This window comes from Microcaecilia unicolor, chromosome 8 (genome assembly GCF_901765095.1).
Source record: "Microcaecilia unicolor chromosome 8, aMicUni1.1, whole genome shotgun sequence".
Taxonomy (NCBI): Eukaryota; Metazoa; Chordata; class Amphibia; order Gymnophiona; family Siphonopidae; genus Microcaecilia; species Microcaecilia unicolor.
The window spans coordinates 191,195,432-191,211,242 of NC_044038.1; the positions used below are offsets into that span (position 1 = coordinate 191,195,432).

Sequence of the window (15,811 nt, forward strand, 5' to 3'; positions counted from 1 at the left end):
GGGGTACACTCTTACTTAATGAGGACATTCAAAGTTTATGTCCTGCCAAGGCCTCTGAGGTCATCTCAGAAAGGATTCAATTACCATTTTAAAAGAGATCAATTTGAGGTCTACTAAATGTAACATTTTTAGCTACAAGGGCCCCAGAATGCTGGAATGAGTTACCTCTGTTACAAAAGAACTTGGCTACCCTAGATTCCACAAATACTTGAAGGTTTTGCTATCTAAATAGGCATTTGGGGTGAATAAGAGTTGGTGCATAAGAATGGGGAGGGGGTGGACAAAATTGAGGATTTACCAACAGTGGCGTATCCAGACCTGCGATTTTGGGTGGGCACGCACTGTGTATATAAGTATGAGTAGTGTCTGTTGGGATACTACAAAATAATGCCTTAGAATTCACTTGATGATGGATTTCTAAGTAGTCTGCCCAACAGCTGCCCTGCATCAATATAACCACATACATACTTAATGGAAAAATTGATATTTTTAAATATAATTACATTATCCTATTATCTTAAAATTGATCATACGTATGTCTACTACAACGGCAAACCTCTCAACACACGGCAGGATCCTACAATATAATTACATAGGAAAAATATATTCAAATTCTGGTGGCACCTCAATAATAGCAATACAAAATTCCTTCACAACCAGGTGCTTTGTGAAGTAACACTAAAGCCTGCAAAGAAGCTTCTTAACACCAATTCTGAACACAAATACTAACAACAGTACTTTTATAAAGACAGCGGTGAATATACATGGCAGGAATTTGCATTCCATTGGAAAATTCAGACAAGTCAGACTCATAACACCACACAAACCACATGCCAGCAGATTCTCTCACGTTGGTCATATGCAGAACACATACCAACCCTCATGAATTACAGAATAGAGGACCAAAAATTACAAACTGTCCTGTAGCCAGACATCAGCCCTTCCCTGCCCTACCCTTCTTTTTTAACCCTCATCCATCCCCATAGCCCAGCATTAGCCCTATCTATCCCTTCCCCATCATCTATCCTGCAACTAGGCATCACCTCTACCCTAGCTCCCTCCACCCCTTCCTGTAGCCTAGCATCAGCCCTGTACTACCGTCTACCTGTCCCCCCCCCCCCCCCCCCCCCATAGTCTGGCATCTCCCCCTCCCTCCACCCTTAAGCTCATCAGCAATCAGCATTAAATATAAAACATTTTAATTTTTCATGCTTGGGCACTGCAGACATGACCCCCACCCAAAAGCCAACATAAAACACCTTTTTACAATTATTATTTTAACCTAGGCACTGAACCCATCCCTGCCCAGAAACCCACCAACATATCTCCGCACAACCCCCCCCCCCCCCCCCCCCGGCACTGTAGCAAAGAGCCCACCCTCACCCAAAAGCCCACAATGACACATATTTGTTTTACCTGAAGAGACTTTGGGCTGAGGGTGGTGGTGATCAGTGGTGAGGCAGGGCCCAATCCCAGATTAGTTGAGAACGGCCCTGAATAAAAGCCTCCCCAGTCCCAATCGAATCCTTCCCCAGACCCACTGCCTCTCCCATCCTTGCCCTGTTGCTCTCTCCCCTTTCATCTACCCACCGTAGCTGCAGATGCCTCCAGCAACAGCAAGACCCGACCCAACGCCCGTTTCTTTCTCCCTCTCGCCCCATTCATTCACCTGCCGTGCAGCACGATCCCTCCCGTTGCACCTCGCCGGGTCCGCACTAACCGTTACCCCCTTCCACACCGACTTACTTCCTGTCCCAGCCTCTGCTTCAGCTCCGAAGAGCTCATTGGAGCCGCGCAGGAGGTCTGAGATTGGAGGGCGCGCAGAGGGGGCCCAGCTTCCGGAAGCACTCCAGGGTCTGTTCGGCCACCTCGGGCTGCTCCAGCGCCGCGACGCACTCTCTGCCTCTCTCTAAGCCTGAAGGTAGGTGGGCTGAATCTGATCTGATGGGATCGATCGTCGATGATCTGAGCCTGAGCGCGAGTGTCCGTGACCGCAACGCGATGTACGCTACGGTAGGCTGTGTGTGTGTGCTTGGGTGGTGGGCGGGCCTGAAATCGGAGCATGTGGAGAGGAGAGATCAGCTGCCAGAGCGCCGCGGGTGCCGTCTCTGCCATCATGTTAGGCTGCTGCGCTGCGGCTGCAATTTTGTGGCGCTTGGGTGGGCGGGCCTGGGCCCACCTGTGGCACTTCCTCCTGTCAATTTTACCATATTGGTAAACAGGGGCGTAGCTACAGGTGGGCCCAGGCCCACCCAATTTCAGCCCAGGCCCGCCCACCCAAGCGTCACACAATTGCAGCAGCAGCCTAACGTGACAGACTGGGTTAAAAACTGGTTAAGGGGAAGGAGACAGAGGGTAGTGGTAAACAGAGCTTGCTCTGAGGAAAAGGCTGTTCTCAGTGGTTTAAAAGCAGGGTTCGGTCCTCGGGCCGGTTCTTTTTAACATCTTTGTGAGTGATATTGCTGTAGGACTGTCTGCTAAGGTTTGTCTCTATGCACATGATACCAAACACTATAGGGTGGACACCCCGGAGATTGTGAATGGTATGAAGAAGGATCTCGCGAAGCTTGAAGAATGGTTCAATAATTGGCAACTAAGATTTAATGCTAAGAAATGCAGGGTGCACTTGGGGTACAAAAATTCAAGGGAACGGCACATTATAGGGGGTGAAGTGCTCCTGTGTATGAAAGATGAGCGGGACTTGAGGGTGATTGTGTCTGATAACCTTAAGGTGGCCAAAGAGGTAGAAAAGGCAACGGCCACAGCTTGAGTGCATGAGTGGAGATGTGGCCTAATGGTTAGTGCAGCCTGGGTTCAATTCCCACTGCAGCTCCTTGTGACCTTGGCCAAGTTACTTAACCCTCCATTGCCCCAGGTACAAAAACTTAGATTGTGAGCCCTCTAGGGACAGAGAAAATACCTGCTTATAATGGGTACAGCGCTGCATATGTCTAGTAGCGCTATAGAAATGATTAGTAGTAGTATAAGAAGAGGGACGACCAGCAAGAAAAAAAAAGAGATGATAATGCCCTTGTATAAGTCTCTGGTGAGGCCCCATTTAGAGTATTGAGTGCAATTCTGGAGAATGCACCTACAGAAAGAAAAACAGGATGAAGTCAGTCCAGAAGGCGGCTATAAAATTAGTAAGCAGTCTCTGTCATAAAACATATAGGGACAGACTTAGAAACCTCAATGTGTATATACTGGAACAGAAGCGAGAGAGACATCAATATACAGGAGGCAAGCCTTTCTCAAATGAAAGAAAACTCTGGAATGAGGGGACATATGTTGAAGTTAATAGGAAATAGACTTAGGAGGAACCTAAAATATATACTCTTTCACTGAAACAGTGGTGGACGCGTGCAATGGCCTCCCGGTGGAGGCTGTGGAGACAAGAACTGTGTCAGAATTTAAGAAAGCATGGGACAGGCATGTGGGATCCCTTAGGAAAGGAATAGTTAGTGGTTTCCGAGGACAGGCAGACTGATGGGCCATTTGGCCCTTATCTGCCATCATGTTTCTATACCCCTTTGGAGTTGTATTTATGTTTGACAATTTGTATTGGAAACCGCTTAATAGTTTAGAATATGTAATAGCAGATTACATTACTAAATCCAGAGTCCACCTGGAAGATGTGTAAACCTATAGAGAAATTCTATCTATCCAAGCAGAACAGAAGAGTAGACAACATTCCAAAGGCAAATACTCTGACATCACAAGAAGATCCTTACATCTGTGGAAAGGGAAACAGTGTTCAGAAACACAGAAGACTGAAAGATCAAGTTATTCCTTAACTATTCCTCTCTTTCAGATCTCCACTTTAGCTCTGCAGGTATCTGCTTGCAGTGGCTATGTAGCTCAAGCTTGCCTTTACTGGGCTCAATAGATCCATAAGGTACATTGGTAGCGGTGGGAGAAACTCTAAGAATCAGCCCAAATAGAAGCAGGCACAGCCTTCTTGGCAGGCATTTCCATGATATCACCTCATCACATCATCGGGGTTTCCAAGAAGGCGGGCACTTTTCAGCCAGTCCTGGACATGAAGCAGGTCAACAGAACATTATGGGTGACCCACTTCTGTATAAAGACTGCTCAGTGATGGTGGCTGTGCAACAGCGTTTCCATTAGTTTATTCACCACAGAGGTCAGAAACTTTCTGATATCCCTGGATCTGATGGAAGACCTGATTTTAACCACTATGGGAGAAACAATGGAGCTCAACCTGTCATCGTAACATTATTCATCTGTCTACAGTTTTCATGGAAGACTTTGGTTCGCCATAAGATAAGTCCTATTTCAGATTTTTTCACTATTTTTTGTCATTGTTTTGGCTTATTAATATACACAAGTTAGTCAATGTAACTCTTTGGACATTTGTATCATCAAGATTGACAAAATAAGAACATAAGAGCATAAAAGTAGTCATACTGGGTCAGACCAATGGTCCATCTAGCCCAGTATCCTGTTTTCCAAACAGTGGCCAAGCCAGGTCACAAGTACCTGGCAGAAACCCAAATCGTGGCAACACTCCATACTACAAATCCCAGGGCAAGCAGTTGCTTCCCATGTCTGTCTCAATAGCAGACTATGGACTTTTCCTCCAAGAATTTGTCCAAACCTTTTAAAACCCAGATACACTAACCGCTGTTAAGTGAAAAAAATTTTCTTCCTATTTGTTTTAAAAATATTTCCATGTAACTTCTACGAGTGTCCTCTACTCTTTGTACTTTTGGAACAAGTAAAAAATCGATTTACTTCTACTCGCTCTACACTACTCAGGATTTTGTAGACCTCAATCATACCTCCCCTCATCCATCTCTTTTCCAAGCTGAAGAGCCCTAACCTCTTTAGCCTTTCCTCATACGAGAGGAGTTCCATCCCCTTTATCATTTTGGTCACTCTTCTTTGAACCTTTTCTAATTACGCTATATCTTTTTTGAGACACGGCGACCAGAACTGAAAGCAGTGCTCAAAGTGCGGACACACCATGGAGCGATACAAAGGCATTATACTATTTTCAGTCTTATTTCACCATCCCTTTCCTAATAATTCCTAGCATCCTGTTAGATTTTTTGGCCACCACCGCACACTGAGCAGAAGATTTCAGCATGTTATCTACAATGACCCCTAGATCTTTTTCTTGATTGCTGACCCCCAAGGTGGACCCTAGAATCAGGTACTATGAATCGAATTATTCTTTATAATGTGCACCACCTTGCATTTGTCCACATTAAATTTCATCTGCCATTTGGATGCCCAGTCTTCCAATTTCCTAAGGTCTTCTTGCAATATTTCACAGTCCCCACGTGTTTTAACAACCTTGAATAGTTTTGTATCATCTGCAAATTTGATCACCTCACTCGTTGTTCCGATTTCCATATCATTTATAAATATGTTAAACAGTACCGGTCCCAGTACAGATCCCTGCGGCACTCCACTGTTCATCCTCCTCCATTGAGAGAAATGATCATTTAACCCTACCCTCTGTTTTCTGTCCAATAACCAATTCCTAATCCACACCAGAACCTTGCCTCCTATCCCATGACTCTAATCTTCTCAGGAGTCTCATGAGGAACTTTATCAAAAGCTTTCTGAAAATCTAGATAATACACTATTTAGTAACCATAACTAAATGACTTTACAGGCTAAATCACTTTATAGGGCTATTTAAGTGCAATGATGTGATGGTGGGTTGCAGTCTTTTGAGGGTATCTGGTTCCGAGCACATATCAAATTTATACAAAAAGTTTTGTTTATAATCATTGGTATATGCTAAGTGAACTGATCTTTATTTACATTTTATATTATTTTTCCCCTTTTTCATATATCTGTGGGAAGCATACCCAACCCTAGGAGCTAACATTTGGTTCAGGCCACAGCTCGCAGAGCCTTTTTGAAGGTCATGGTGGTGACATCTGTCCTCTAAAGAAGAAAATAAGAATTCCTGATAGGAGGAAGTACAAAAGTGACTCTAGGGTAAAGGGGATGTGTCACAAAATGTCTAGCCACCCACCCTGGGGTTACCCCGCAGCCACTTAGAGGATCTATCCCCAGCACAGCTTAGGTGCGCCTGCACCTGCTGCTTGTGCTCTACACTAGCACCCTCTTCCCACCAACTGGGTCACAACTGCCTCCGAGCGAGTCTCTCACTCTCCAATTATCCCCAGTGATTTCTAAGTTACTGGGGCCACAATCCCCATGGTCCCACAGTTCCCAGAAAACACTCACAGACCCAACACACAAACCACCAGGATTCTTATCAGTCCAGGCAGAAAGAACGAACAAACAATTGTGTTTATTCTCAGAACTTGGAACAGTGAACAAAAAGTGTGCAATTGGCAAACAATAACAGGTAACTGAAATATAAATCAATTATAACACTAATGTTTACATACTGGCTACACAGTACCCGGGAAGATCAGGACATGTAATTGTTCACAGAGCCTTAGCAAAGTGATCTGTCTCTTTCTTCTTCCAGGCTAAGACTGAAGCAACAGTCAGCACTGCTAGGTAATTTCAAACTCCAGGCCAATAAGAGCCCAGTCAAGTTTTAAAAACATACTGCTGCTTGCTTCCTGCTTATGTTAAAGGAAAAGAACACTCAGTTCCATACAACAGCTTTAAGCATAAACATGCACCATCTGCTTGCCAAATAGTGAATGATACATACCTGTAGCAGGTGTTCTCCGAGGACAGCAGGCTGATTGTTCTCACGACTGGGTGACGTCCGCGGCAGCCCCCACCAACCGGAAGAAGCTTCGCGGGCGGTCCGCACGCAGGGCACGCCCACCGCGCATGCGCGACCGTTCCCGCCAGTTGAATGACAAGCAAAAAGATGAAAACGTAACTCCAAAGGGGAGGAGGGAGGGTAGGTGAGAACAATCAGCCTGCTGTCCTCGGAGAACACCTGCTACAGGTATGTATCATTCACTTTCTCCAAGGACAAGCAGGCTGCTTGTTCTCACGACTGGGGTATCTCATGAGGAACTCTGTCCCAAGCTTTCTGAAAATCTAGATATACTAGATCAACCGGCTCAACTTTATCCATGTTTATTCACGCCTTCAAAGAAATGAAGCCAATCGGTAAGGCTAAACTTCCCTTGGCTGAATCTGTCCCATTAAATCATGTTAATCTATATAGCGAATGCTACATACCTGTAGAAGGTATTTTCCGAGGACAGCAGGCTGATTGTTCTCACTGATGGGTGACGTCCACGGAACCCCCTCCAATCGAAATCTTCACTAGCAAGACAAAGACAAGGGAAGACAACTCCAAAGGGGAGGCGGACGGGTTTGTGAGAACAATCAGCCTGCTGTCCTCGGAGAATACCTTCTACAGGTACGTAGCATTCGCTTTCTCCGAGGACAAGCAGGCTGCTTGGTCTCACTGATGGGGTATCCCTAGCCCCCAGGCTCACTCAAAACAACAAACATGGTCAATTGGGCCTCGCAACGGCGAGGACATAACTGAGATTGACCTAACAACTTATCCAACTAACAGAGTGTAGCCTGGAACAGAATAAAAAATGGGCCTGGGGGGTGGAATTGGATTCTAAACCCCAAACAGATTCTGAAGCACCGACTGCCGCATTGGGTATCCTGCTGCAGGCAGTAATGAGATGTGAATGTGTGGACAGATGACCACGTCGAAGCCTTGCAGAACTCTTCAATAGTGGCTGACTTCAAGTGGGCCACTGACGCTGCCATGGCTCTAACATTGTGAGCCGTGACATGACCCTCAAGAGCCAGCCCAGCCTGGGCATAAGTGAAGGAAATGCAGTCTGCTAGCCAATTTGATAAGGTGCGTTTCCCCACAGCCACTCCCCTCCTGTTGGGATCAAAATAAACAAACAATTGGGCGGACTGTCTGTTGGGCTGCGTCCGCTCCAGATAGAAGGCCAATGCTCTTTTGCAGTCCAATGTGTGCAACTGACGTTCAGCAGGGCAGGAATGCGGACAAGGAAAGAATGTTGGCAAGACAATTGACTGGTTCAGATGGAACTCCGACACCACCTTCGGCAAGAACTTAGAGTGAGTGCGGAGGACTACTCTATGATGATGAAATTTGGTGTAAGGAGCATGGGCCACCAGGGCCTGAAGCTCACTGACTCTACGAGCTGAAGTAACTGCAGCCAAGAAAATGACCTTCCAGGTCAAGTACTTCAGATGGCATGAATTCAGTGGCTAAAAAGGAGGTTTCATCAGCTGGGTGAGAACGACATTGAGATCCCATGACACTGTAGGAGGTTTGATGGGGGCTTTGACAAAAGCAAACCTCTCATAAAGCGAACAACTAAAGGCTGTCCCGAGATTGGCTTACCTTCCACACGGTAATGGTATGCACTGATTGCGCTAAGGTGAACCCTTACAGAGTTTGTCTCAGACAAGTGCAGAAGGTAGTCAAGCAGGGTCTGTGAGGGCAAGAGCGAGGATCCAAGGCCTTGCTGTCACACCAGACGGCAAACCTCCTCCATAAAAAGAAGCAACTCCTCTTAGTGGAATCTTTCCTGGAAGCAAGCAAGACACAGGACACACCCTCCGACAGACCCAAAGAGGCAAAGTCTACGCTCTCAACATCCAGGCCGTGAGAGCCAGAGACTGGAGGTTGGGATGCAGAAGCGCCCCTTCGTTCTGGGTGATGAGGGTCGGAAAACACTCCAATCTCCACGGTTCTTCGGAGGACAATTCCAGAAGTAGAGGGAACCAGATCTGACGCGGCCAAAAAGGAGCAATCAGAATCATGGTGCCTCGGTCCTGCTTGAGTTTCAACAAAGTCTTCCCCACCAGAACGCCGAACGCCTCTGGCGGAAATCTCGGGCCCTTGCTGATTTCTTACACTTTAAGTTCATGCTGACCTCCTTCCAATCTGCTCTTTTACGTGCCAAACAGGATTATTATATCCAACTGACCAACTCTCTTGGCTCTAATCCTCGACTTCTCTTCACCACATTGAACTCTCTCCTCAAGGTGCCCCCTCCCCCAACTCCCCCTTCATTATCTCCTCAGACCCTTGCTGAATTCTTTCACAACAAGGTTCAAAAGATAAACCTTGCTTTCTCTACCTCACCACCTCTCCCTCCACTAGTCCGTTCCCCTCTCTCTCCTTCCTCCTTTCCTGAAGTTACTATTGAGGAAACTACACTTCTCCTTTCTTCCTCAAAATGTACCACCTGTTCCTCTGATCCCATTCCCACCCACCTTCTTAATGCCATCTCTCCTGCTCTTATTCCTTTTATCTGTCACATTCTCAACCTCTCACTTTCCACTGCGACTGTCCCTGCTGCCTTTAAACATGCTGTGGTCACACCTCTCCTTAAGAAGCCTTCACTCGACCCTACTTGTCCCTCTAATTACCGACCCATCTCCCTCCTTCCTTTTCTCTCCAAATTACTTGAGCGTGCTGTTCACCGCCGCTGCCTTGATTTTCTCTCCTCACATGCTATTCTTGACCCACTACAATCTGGTTTTCGCCCTCTCCACTCAACCGAAACTGTGCTTACTAAAGTCTCCAATGACCTATTACTGGCTAAATCCAGAGGTCAATATTCCATCCTCATTCTTCTTGATCTTTCTGCTGCTTTTGACACTGTCGATCACAGCATACTTCTCGATACCCTGTCCTCACTTGGATTCCAGGGCTCTGTCCTTTCCTGGTTTTCTTCCTACCTCTCCCTCTGCACCTTTAGTGTTCGCTCTGGTGGATCCTCTTCTACTTCTATCCCTCTGCCTGTCGGCGTACCTCAGGGTTCTGTTCTTGGTCCCCTCCTCTTTTCTATCTACACTGCTTCCCTTGGTTCATTAATCTCATCCCATGGCTTTTCCTACCATCTCTATGCTGATGATGCCCAAATCTACCTTTCTACCCCTGATATCTCACCTTGCATCCAAACCAAAGTTTCAGCGTGCTTGTCTGACATTGCTGTCTGGATGTCTCAACGCCACCTGAAATTAAATATGACCAAAACCGAGCTTCTCATTTTCCCCCACAAACCCACCTCCCCGCTCCCCCCGTTTTCTATTTCTGTTGATGGCTCTCTCATTCTCCCTGTCTCCTCAGCTCGAAACCTTGGGGTCATCTTTGACTCTTTTCTCTCCTTCTTTGCTCATATCCAGCAGATTGCCAAGACCTGTCGTTTCTTTCTTTACAAAATCCGTAAAATCCGCCCCTTTCTTTCCGAGCACTCTACCAAAACCCTCATCCACATCCTTGTCACCTCTCGTTTAGACTACTGCAATCTGCTTTTTGCTGGCCTCCCACTTAGTCACCTCTCCCCTCTCCAGTCGGTTCAAAACTCTGCTGCCCGTCTCATCTTCCGCCAGGGTCGCTTTACTCATACTACCCCTCTCCTCAAGACCCTTCACTGGCTCCCTATCCGTTTTCGCATCCTGTTCAAACTTCTTCTACTAACCTATAAATGTACTCACTCTGCTGCTCCCCAGTATCTCTCGTCCTTCCCTACACCCCTTCCCATGCACCCGCTCCATGGATAAATCCTTCTTATCTGTTCCCTTCTCCACTACTGCCAACTCCAGACTTCACGCCTTCTGTCTCGCTGCACCCTACGCCTGGAATAAACTTCCTGAGCCCCTACGTCTTGCCCCATCCTTGGCCACCTTTAAATCTAGACTGAAAGCCCACCTCTTTAACATTGCTTTTGACTCGTAACCACTTGTAACCACTCGCCTCCACCTACCCTCCTCTCTTCCTTCCCGTTCACATTAATTGATTTGATTTGCTTACTTTATTTATTTTTTGTCTATTAGATTGTAAGCTCTTTGAGCAGGGACTGTCTTTCTTCTATGTTTGTGCAGCCCTGCGTATGCCTTGTAGCGCTATAGAAATGCTAAATAGTAGTAGTAGTAGGTATGGGAGGATAAGCATACAGCAGGCCTTCCCCCCCAATCTAGGAGGAAGGCATCCGATGCCAGTCGGCCGTGGGCCTGAAGTCTGGAACAGAATTGAGGGGCCTTGTGGTTCTCTCGAGATGCGAAGAGATCTACCAAGGGGGTGCCCCACACTTGGAAGATCCGGCGCATTACTCTGGAGTTGAGCGACCACTCTTGAGGTTGCATAAACCTGCTCAACCTGTCGGCCAGACTGTTTACGCCTGCCAGATATGTGGCTTGGAGCAACATGCCGTGACGGCGAGCCCACAGCCACATGCTGACGGCCTCCTGACACAGGGGGCGAGATCCGGTGCCCCCCTGCTTGTTGAAGTAATACATGGCAACCTGGTTGTCTGTCTGAATTTGGATAATTTGGTTGGACAGCCGATCTCTGAAAGCCTTCAGAGCGTTCCAGACCGCTCGTAACTCCAGGAGACTGATCTGTAGACCTTGTTCCTGGAGAGACCAGCTTCCTTGGGTGTGAAGCCCATCGACATGAGCTCCCCACCCCAGGAGAGACGCATCCGTAGTCAGCACTTTTTGTGGCTGAGGAATTTGGAAAGGGCGTCCCAGAGTCAAATTGGACCAAATCGTCCACCAGTGCAGGGATTCGAGAAAACTCGTGGACAGGTGGATCACGTCCTCTAGATCCCCAGCTGCCTGAAACCACTGGGAGGCTAGGGTCCATTGAGCAGATCGCATGCGAAGACGAGCCATGGGAGTCGCATGAACTGTGGAGGCCATGTGGCCAAGCAATCTCAACATCTGCCGAGCTGTGATCTGCTGGGACGCTCGCACCCGTGAGACGAGGGACAACAGATTGTTGGCTCTTGTCTCCGGAAAATAGGCACGAGCCGTCCGAGAATCCAGCAGAGCTCCTATGAATTCGAGTCTCTGTACTGGGAGAAGGTGGGACTTTGGATAATTTTTCACAAACCCCAGTAGCTCCAGGAGTCGAATAGTCATCTGCATGGACTGTAGAGCTCCTGCCTCGGATGTGTTCTTCACCAGCCAATCGTCGAGATAAGGGAACACGTGCACTCCAAGTCTGTGGAGCGCTGCTGCTACCACAGCCAGGCACTTCGTGAACACCCTGGGTGCAGAGGCGAGCCCAAAGGGTAGCACACAGTACTGGAAGTGACGTGTTCCCAGACGGAATCGGAGATACTGTCTGTGAGCTGGCAGTATCGGAATATGCGTGTAAGCATCCTTTAAGTCCAGAGAGCATAGCCAATCTTTTTCCTGAATCATGGGAAGAAGGGTGCCCAGGGAAAGCATCCTGAACTTTTCCTTGACCAGATATTTGTTCAGGGCCCTTAGGTCTAGGATGGGACGCATCCCCCCTGTTTTCTTTTCCACAAGGAAGTACCTGGAATAGAATCCCAGCCCTTCTTGCCCCGGTGGCACGGGCTCGACCGCATTGGCGCTGAGAAGGACAGAGAGTTCCTCTGCAAGTACCTGCTTGTGCTGGAAGCTAAAAGACTGAGCTCCCGGTGGGCAATTTGGAGGCATGGATGTCAAATTGAGGGCGTATCCTTTCCAGACTATTTGAAGAACCCAACGGTCGGAGGTTATAAGAGGCCACCTTTGGTGAAAAACTTTCAACCTCCCTCCGACCGGCAGGTCGTCCGGTACGGACACTTTGATCTCGGCTATGCTCTGCTGGAGCCAGTCAAAAGGTCGCCCCCTGCTTTTGCTGGGGAGCTGTGGGGCCTTGCTGAGGCGCACGCTGCTGACGAGAGCGAGCGAGCTGGGGCTTAGCCTGGGCCGCAGGCTGTCAAGAGGGAGGATTGTACCTACGCTTACCAGAAGATTAGGGAACAGCCCTCCTTCCCCCATAAAAACGTCTACCTGATGAGGTAGATGCTGAAGGCTGCCGGCGGGAGAATTTGTCGAAAGCGTTATCCCGCTGGTGGAGCTGTTCTACCACCTGTTTGACTTTTCCCCCAAAAATGTTATCCGCTCAGCAAGGGGAGTCCGCAATCCGCTGCTGGATCCTATTCTCCAGGTCGGAGGCACGCAGCCATGAGAGTCTGCGCATCACCACACCTTGAGCAGCGGCCCTGGACGCAACATCAAAGGTATCAAATACCCCTCTGGCCAGGAATTTCCTACATGTCTTCAGCTGCCTGACCACCTCCTGAAACGGCTTGGCTTGCTCAGAAGGGAGCTGGTCCACCAAGTCTGCCAGTTTCCGCACATTGTTTCTTATATGGATGCTCGTGTAGAGCTGGTAAGATTGAATCTTGGCCACGCGCATGGAAGAATGATAGGCCTTCCTCCCAAAGGAGTCTAAGGTTCTGGGGTCTTTGCCCAGGGGCGCCGAAGCATGCTCCCTAGAACTCATCCTTCTTCAGGGCCAGATCCACCACACCAGAGTCATGAGGCAACTGAGTGCGCATCAGCTCTGGGTCCCCATGGATCCGATACTGGGATTCTATCTTTTTGGGAATGTGGGGATTAGTTAGTGGCTTGGTCCAGTTCACCAGCAATGTCTTTTTCAGGACATGATGCATGGGTACTGTGGACGCTTCCTTAGGTAGAGAAGGATAGTCCAAGAGCTCGAACATCTCAGCCCTTGGCTCATCCTCCACAACCACCGGGAAGGGGATGGCCGTAGACATCTCCCGGACAAAGGCGGAGAAAGACAGACTCTCGGGAGGAGAAAGCTGCCTTTCAGGGGAGGGAGTGGGGTCAGAAGGAAAGCCATCAGACTCCTCGTCAGAGAAATATCTGATGTCCTCCTCTGCCTCCCACGAGGCCTCATCATCGGTATCAGACACAAGTTCACGGACCTGTGTCTGAAGCCCTGCCCGTCCCGACTCCGTGAAAACACGGCCACGGTGGGAGCGTCGAGAGGTGGACTCCCTGGCCGGCAGCGGCGAAGCTCCCTCCCCCGACGTCGTTGGGGAGTCCACCTGGGAGGCAGCCGAAGCGGGACCTCACCCCGGGCAAAGGGCCAGCCGTCGCCTCACTCGACGGCACCAGTGGCGCAAGCACCCCCGATACCGGAGGAAAAGGGCGTAACAGCTCTTCCAGAATGCCTGAAAGAACGGCCCGGAGACTCTCGTGCAGAGCGGCTGTGGAGAAAGACTGAAAAGCCGGTGCAGGCGTCGAGGTCAAAATCTGTTCCGGGCACGGAGGCGGTACCGGGCTGTCCGGGGTAGAGCGCACTGACACCTCCTGGATGGAGGGTGAGCGGTCCTCCCGGTGCCGATGCCTGCTGGGTGCCGACTCCCTCGGCGACCCAGAGCTCCCAGTACCAAGTCGGGAAGGTGACCGGTGACGATGCTTCTTCGACTTCTTCGAGCGAAGCATGTCACCGGAGCTCCCCGGTACCGATGAGTAGGATGTTGAATCCAGACGTCGCTTCCTCGGGGCCGGGGCCAAAGATGGTCGATCCCGGGGGGGGGGGGGGGGGGGGGGGGGGGCTATACCGCAGGAGCCCTCAGGGTAGGAGGAGACCTACCTACCCGAAGGCTCACCGCCACCAGCAGGGGAATGGACAGCCCTCACCTGCACTCCAGACGAAGCACCACCGTCCGACATCAGCACCAGCGGGGGTCCCGGTACCACCGACGCCCTCTTTCGAAGTCTCGGTACCGACGACGCAGGAGGAAGACGCCTCGATGCCATCGACGCCGATGCACCCGACGAATCTCGAAATGCTGTTCCCGTCGAAGCGCCGGAGAACAGAACGTTCCACTGGGCCAATCTCGCTACCTGAGTCCTCTTTTGCAAAAGAGCACAAAGACTACAGGCCTGCGGGCGGTGCCCAGCCCCCAGACACTGAAGACACGAAGCGTGCCTATCAGTGAGCGTGATTACCCGGGCGCACTGGGTGCACTTCTTGAAGCCGCTGGAAGGCTTCGATGACATGGGCGGAAAAATCGCGCCGGCAAAATCAAAATTTGCGATGATGACAATAGGCACCGAGAAAAAAAGGGAGAAAAACCCGTACGGGCGGCCAACAAGGCCGCTCCCGAAAGCGAAAGGAAACTTACGCTGGGAAAAAGCTAGAAATACGGGAAAAAGGGGAACCTACTCTTTTTTTTTTTTTTTTTTTTTACCACCACAGAAAAGTAGAAAAACCGCGAAAGACGCGCAAGGTCTTCTGAGGGGCACGTAACGGCGGCAAAACACGACCTTCCCAAGCGCGGACAAAAGAAGACTGACGAACACGAGCCGGTTCGGGCGGGAAGACGGTCGCGCATGCGCGGTGCGCATGGGCGCGCGAGGGCTAGCAAACGTCTTTGCTAGTGAAGATTCCGATTGGAGGGGGTTCCGTGGACGTCACCCATCAGTGAGAACAAGCAGCCTGCTTGTCCTCGGAGAAAATCATGATATGTGCACAATCCAAGACTAACCTGCACCAGCAATGACAGCTTTCAGAGAAGACTCATTTCTTCTGCGCTGTTCTGCCACCTCCTGCTGCAACTGCTGCATCTTCTCCAGTTCCTGATCCTCTGTGCTCTTAGGTTTAACAGCTACATTCTTCCTTCTAAGAGAACAAACTCATCAGTAGGAACACAGGAGCACTATAATCTACCAAAACCTCCAAGTCCACATCTCTGCCAAAGCTCAGAGCAGCCTATTCAGTCACTGGTTTTCTGAAGCTTATGCCTTACAACTGAACTTAAATTAAAGACAGATGTAACACAACTGAGGACCATATGTTAAGACAGAAGGGCAAAGGAAATGAGTGCAACAAACAATCTAATAGGAATACTCATTACAAAGTGCTTATCTTTGTCCCTGCAAAGACGGGATAAAAAGCAAGTTAAGTCTAAAATTGAAAGAAAAAAATCCTACAGATGGTTGTGAATAAAGGTTCATAGTGCTAGATCCCAGCACTGGTTCCAATTGAGCAGGAAAAAACTGCTAGGTCAAAGTAAATATGGGCACAAATCCAAAAGTGAGGCAA

The 15,811-nt window shown here is 49.0% G+C and overlaps 1 protein-coding gene across 2 annotated transcripts in view; it reads right to left on the minus strand.

The window, feature by feature from the left end:
• The window catches only part of TPX2 (TPX2 microtubule nucleation factor), a 255,700-nt gene that overhangs the window by 177,015 nt on the left and 62,874 nt on the right, over positions 1-15,811 (minus strand). For both annotated transcript variants that reach the window (XM_030212702.1, XM_030212701.1), the window contains exon 7: positions 15,255-15,388. In XM_030212702.1, the coding sequence (XP_030068562.1) occupies positions 15,255-15,388 (134 nt within the window). The remainder of the gene's footprint in view (positions 1-15,254; positions 15,389-15,811) is intronic.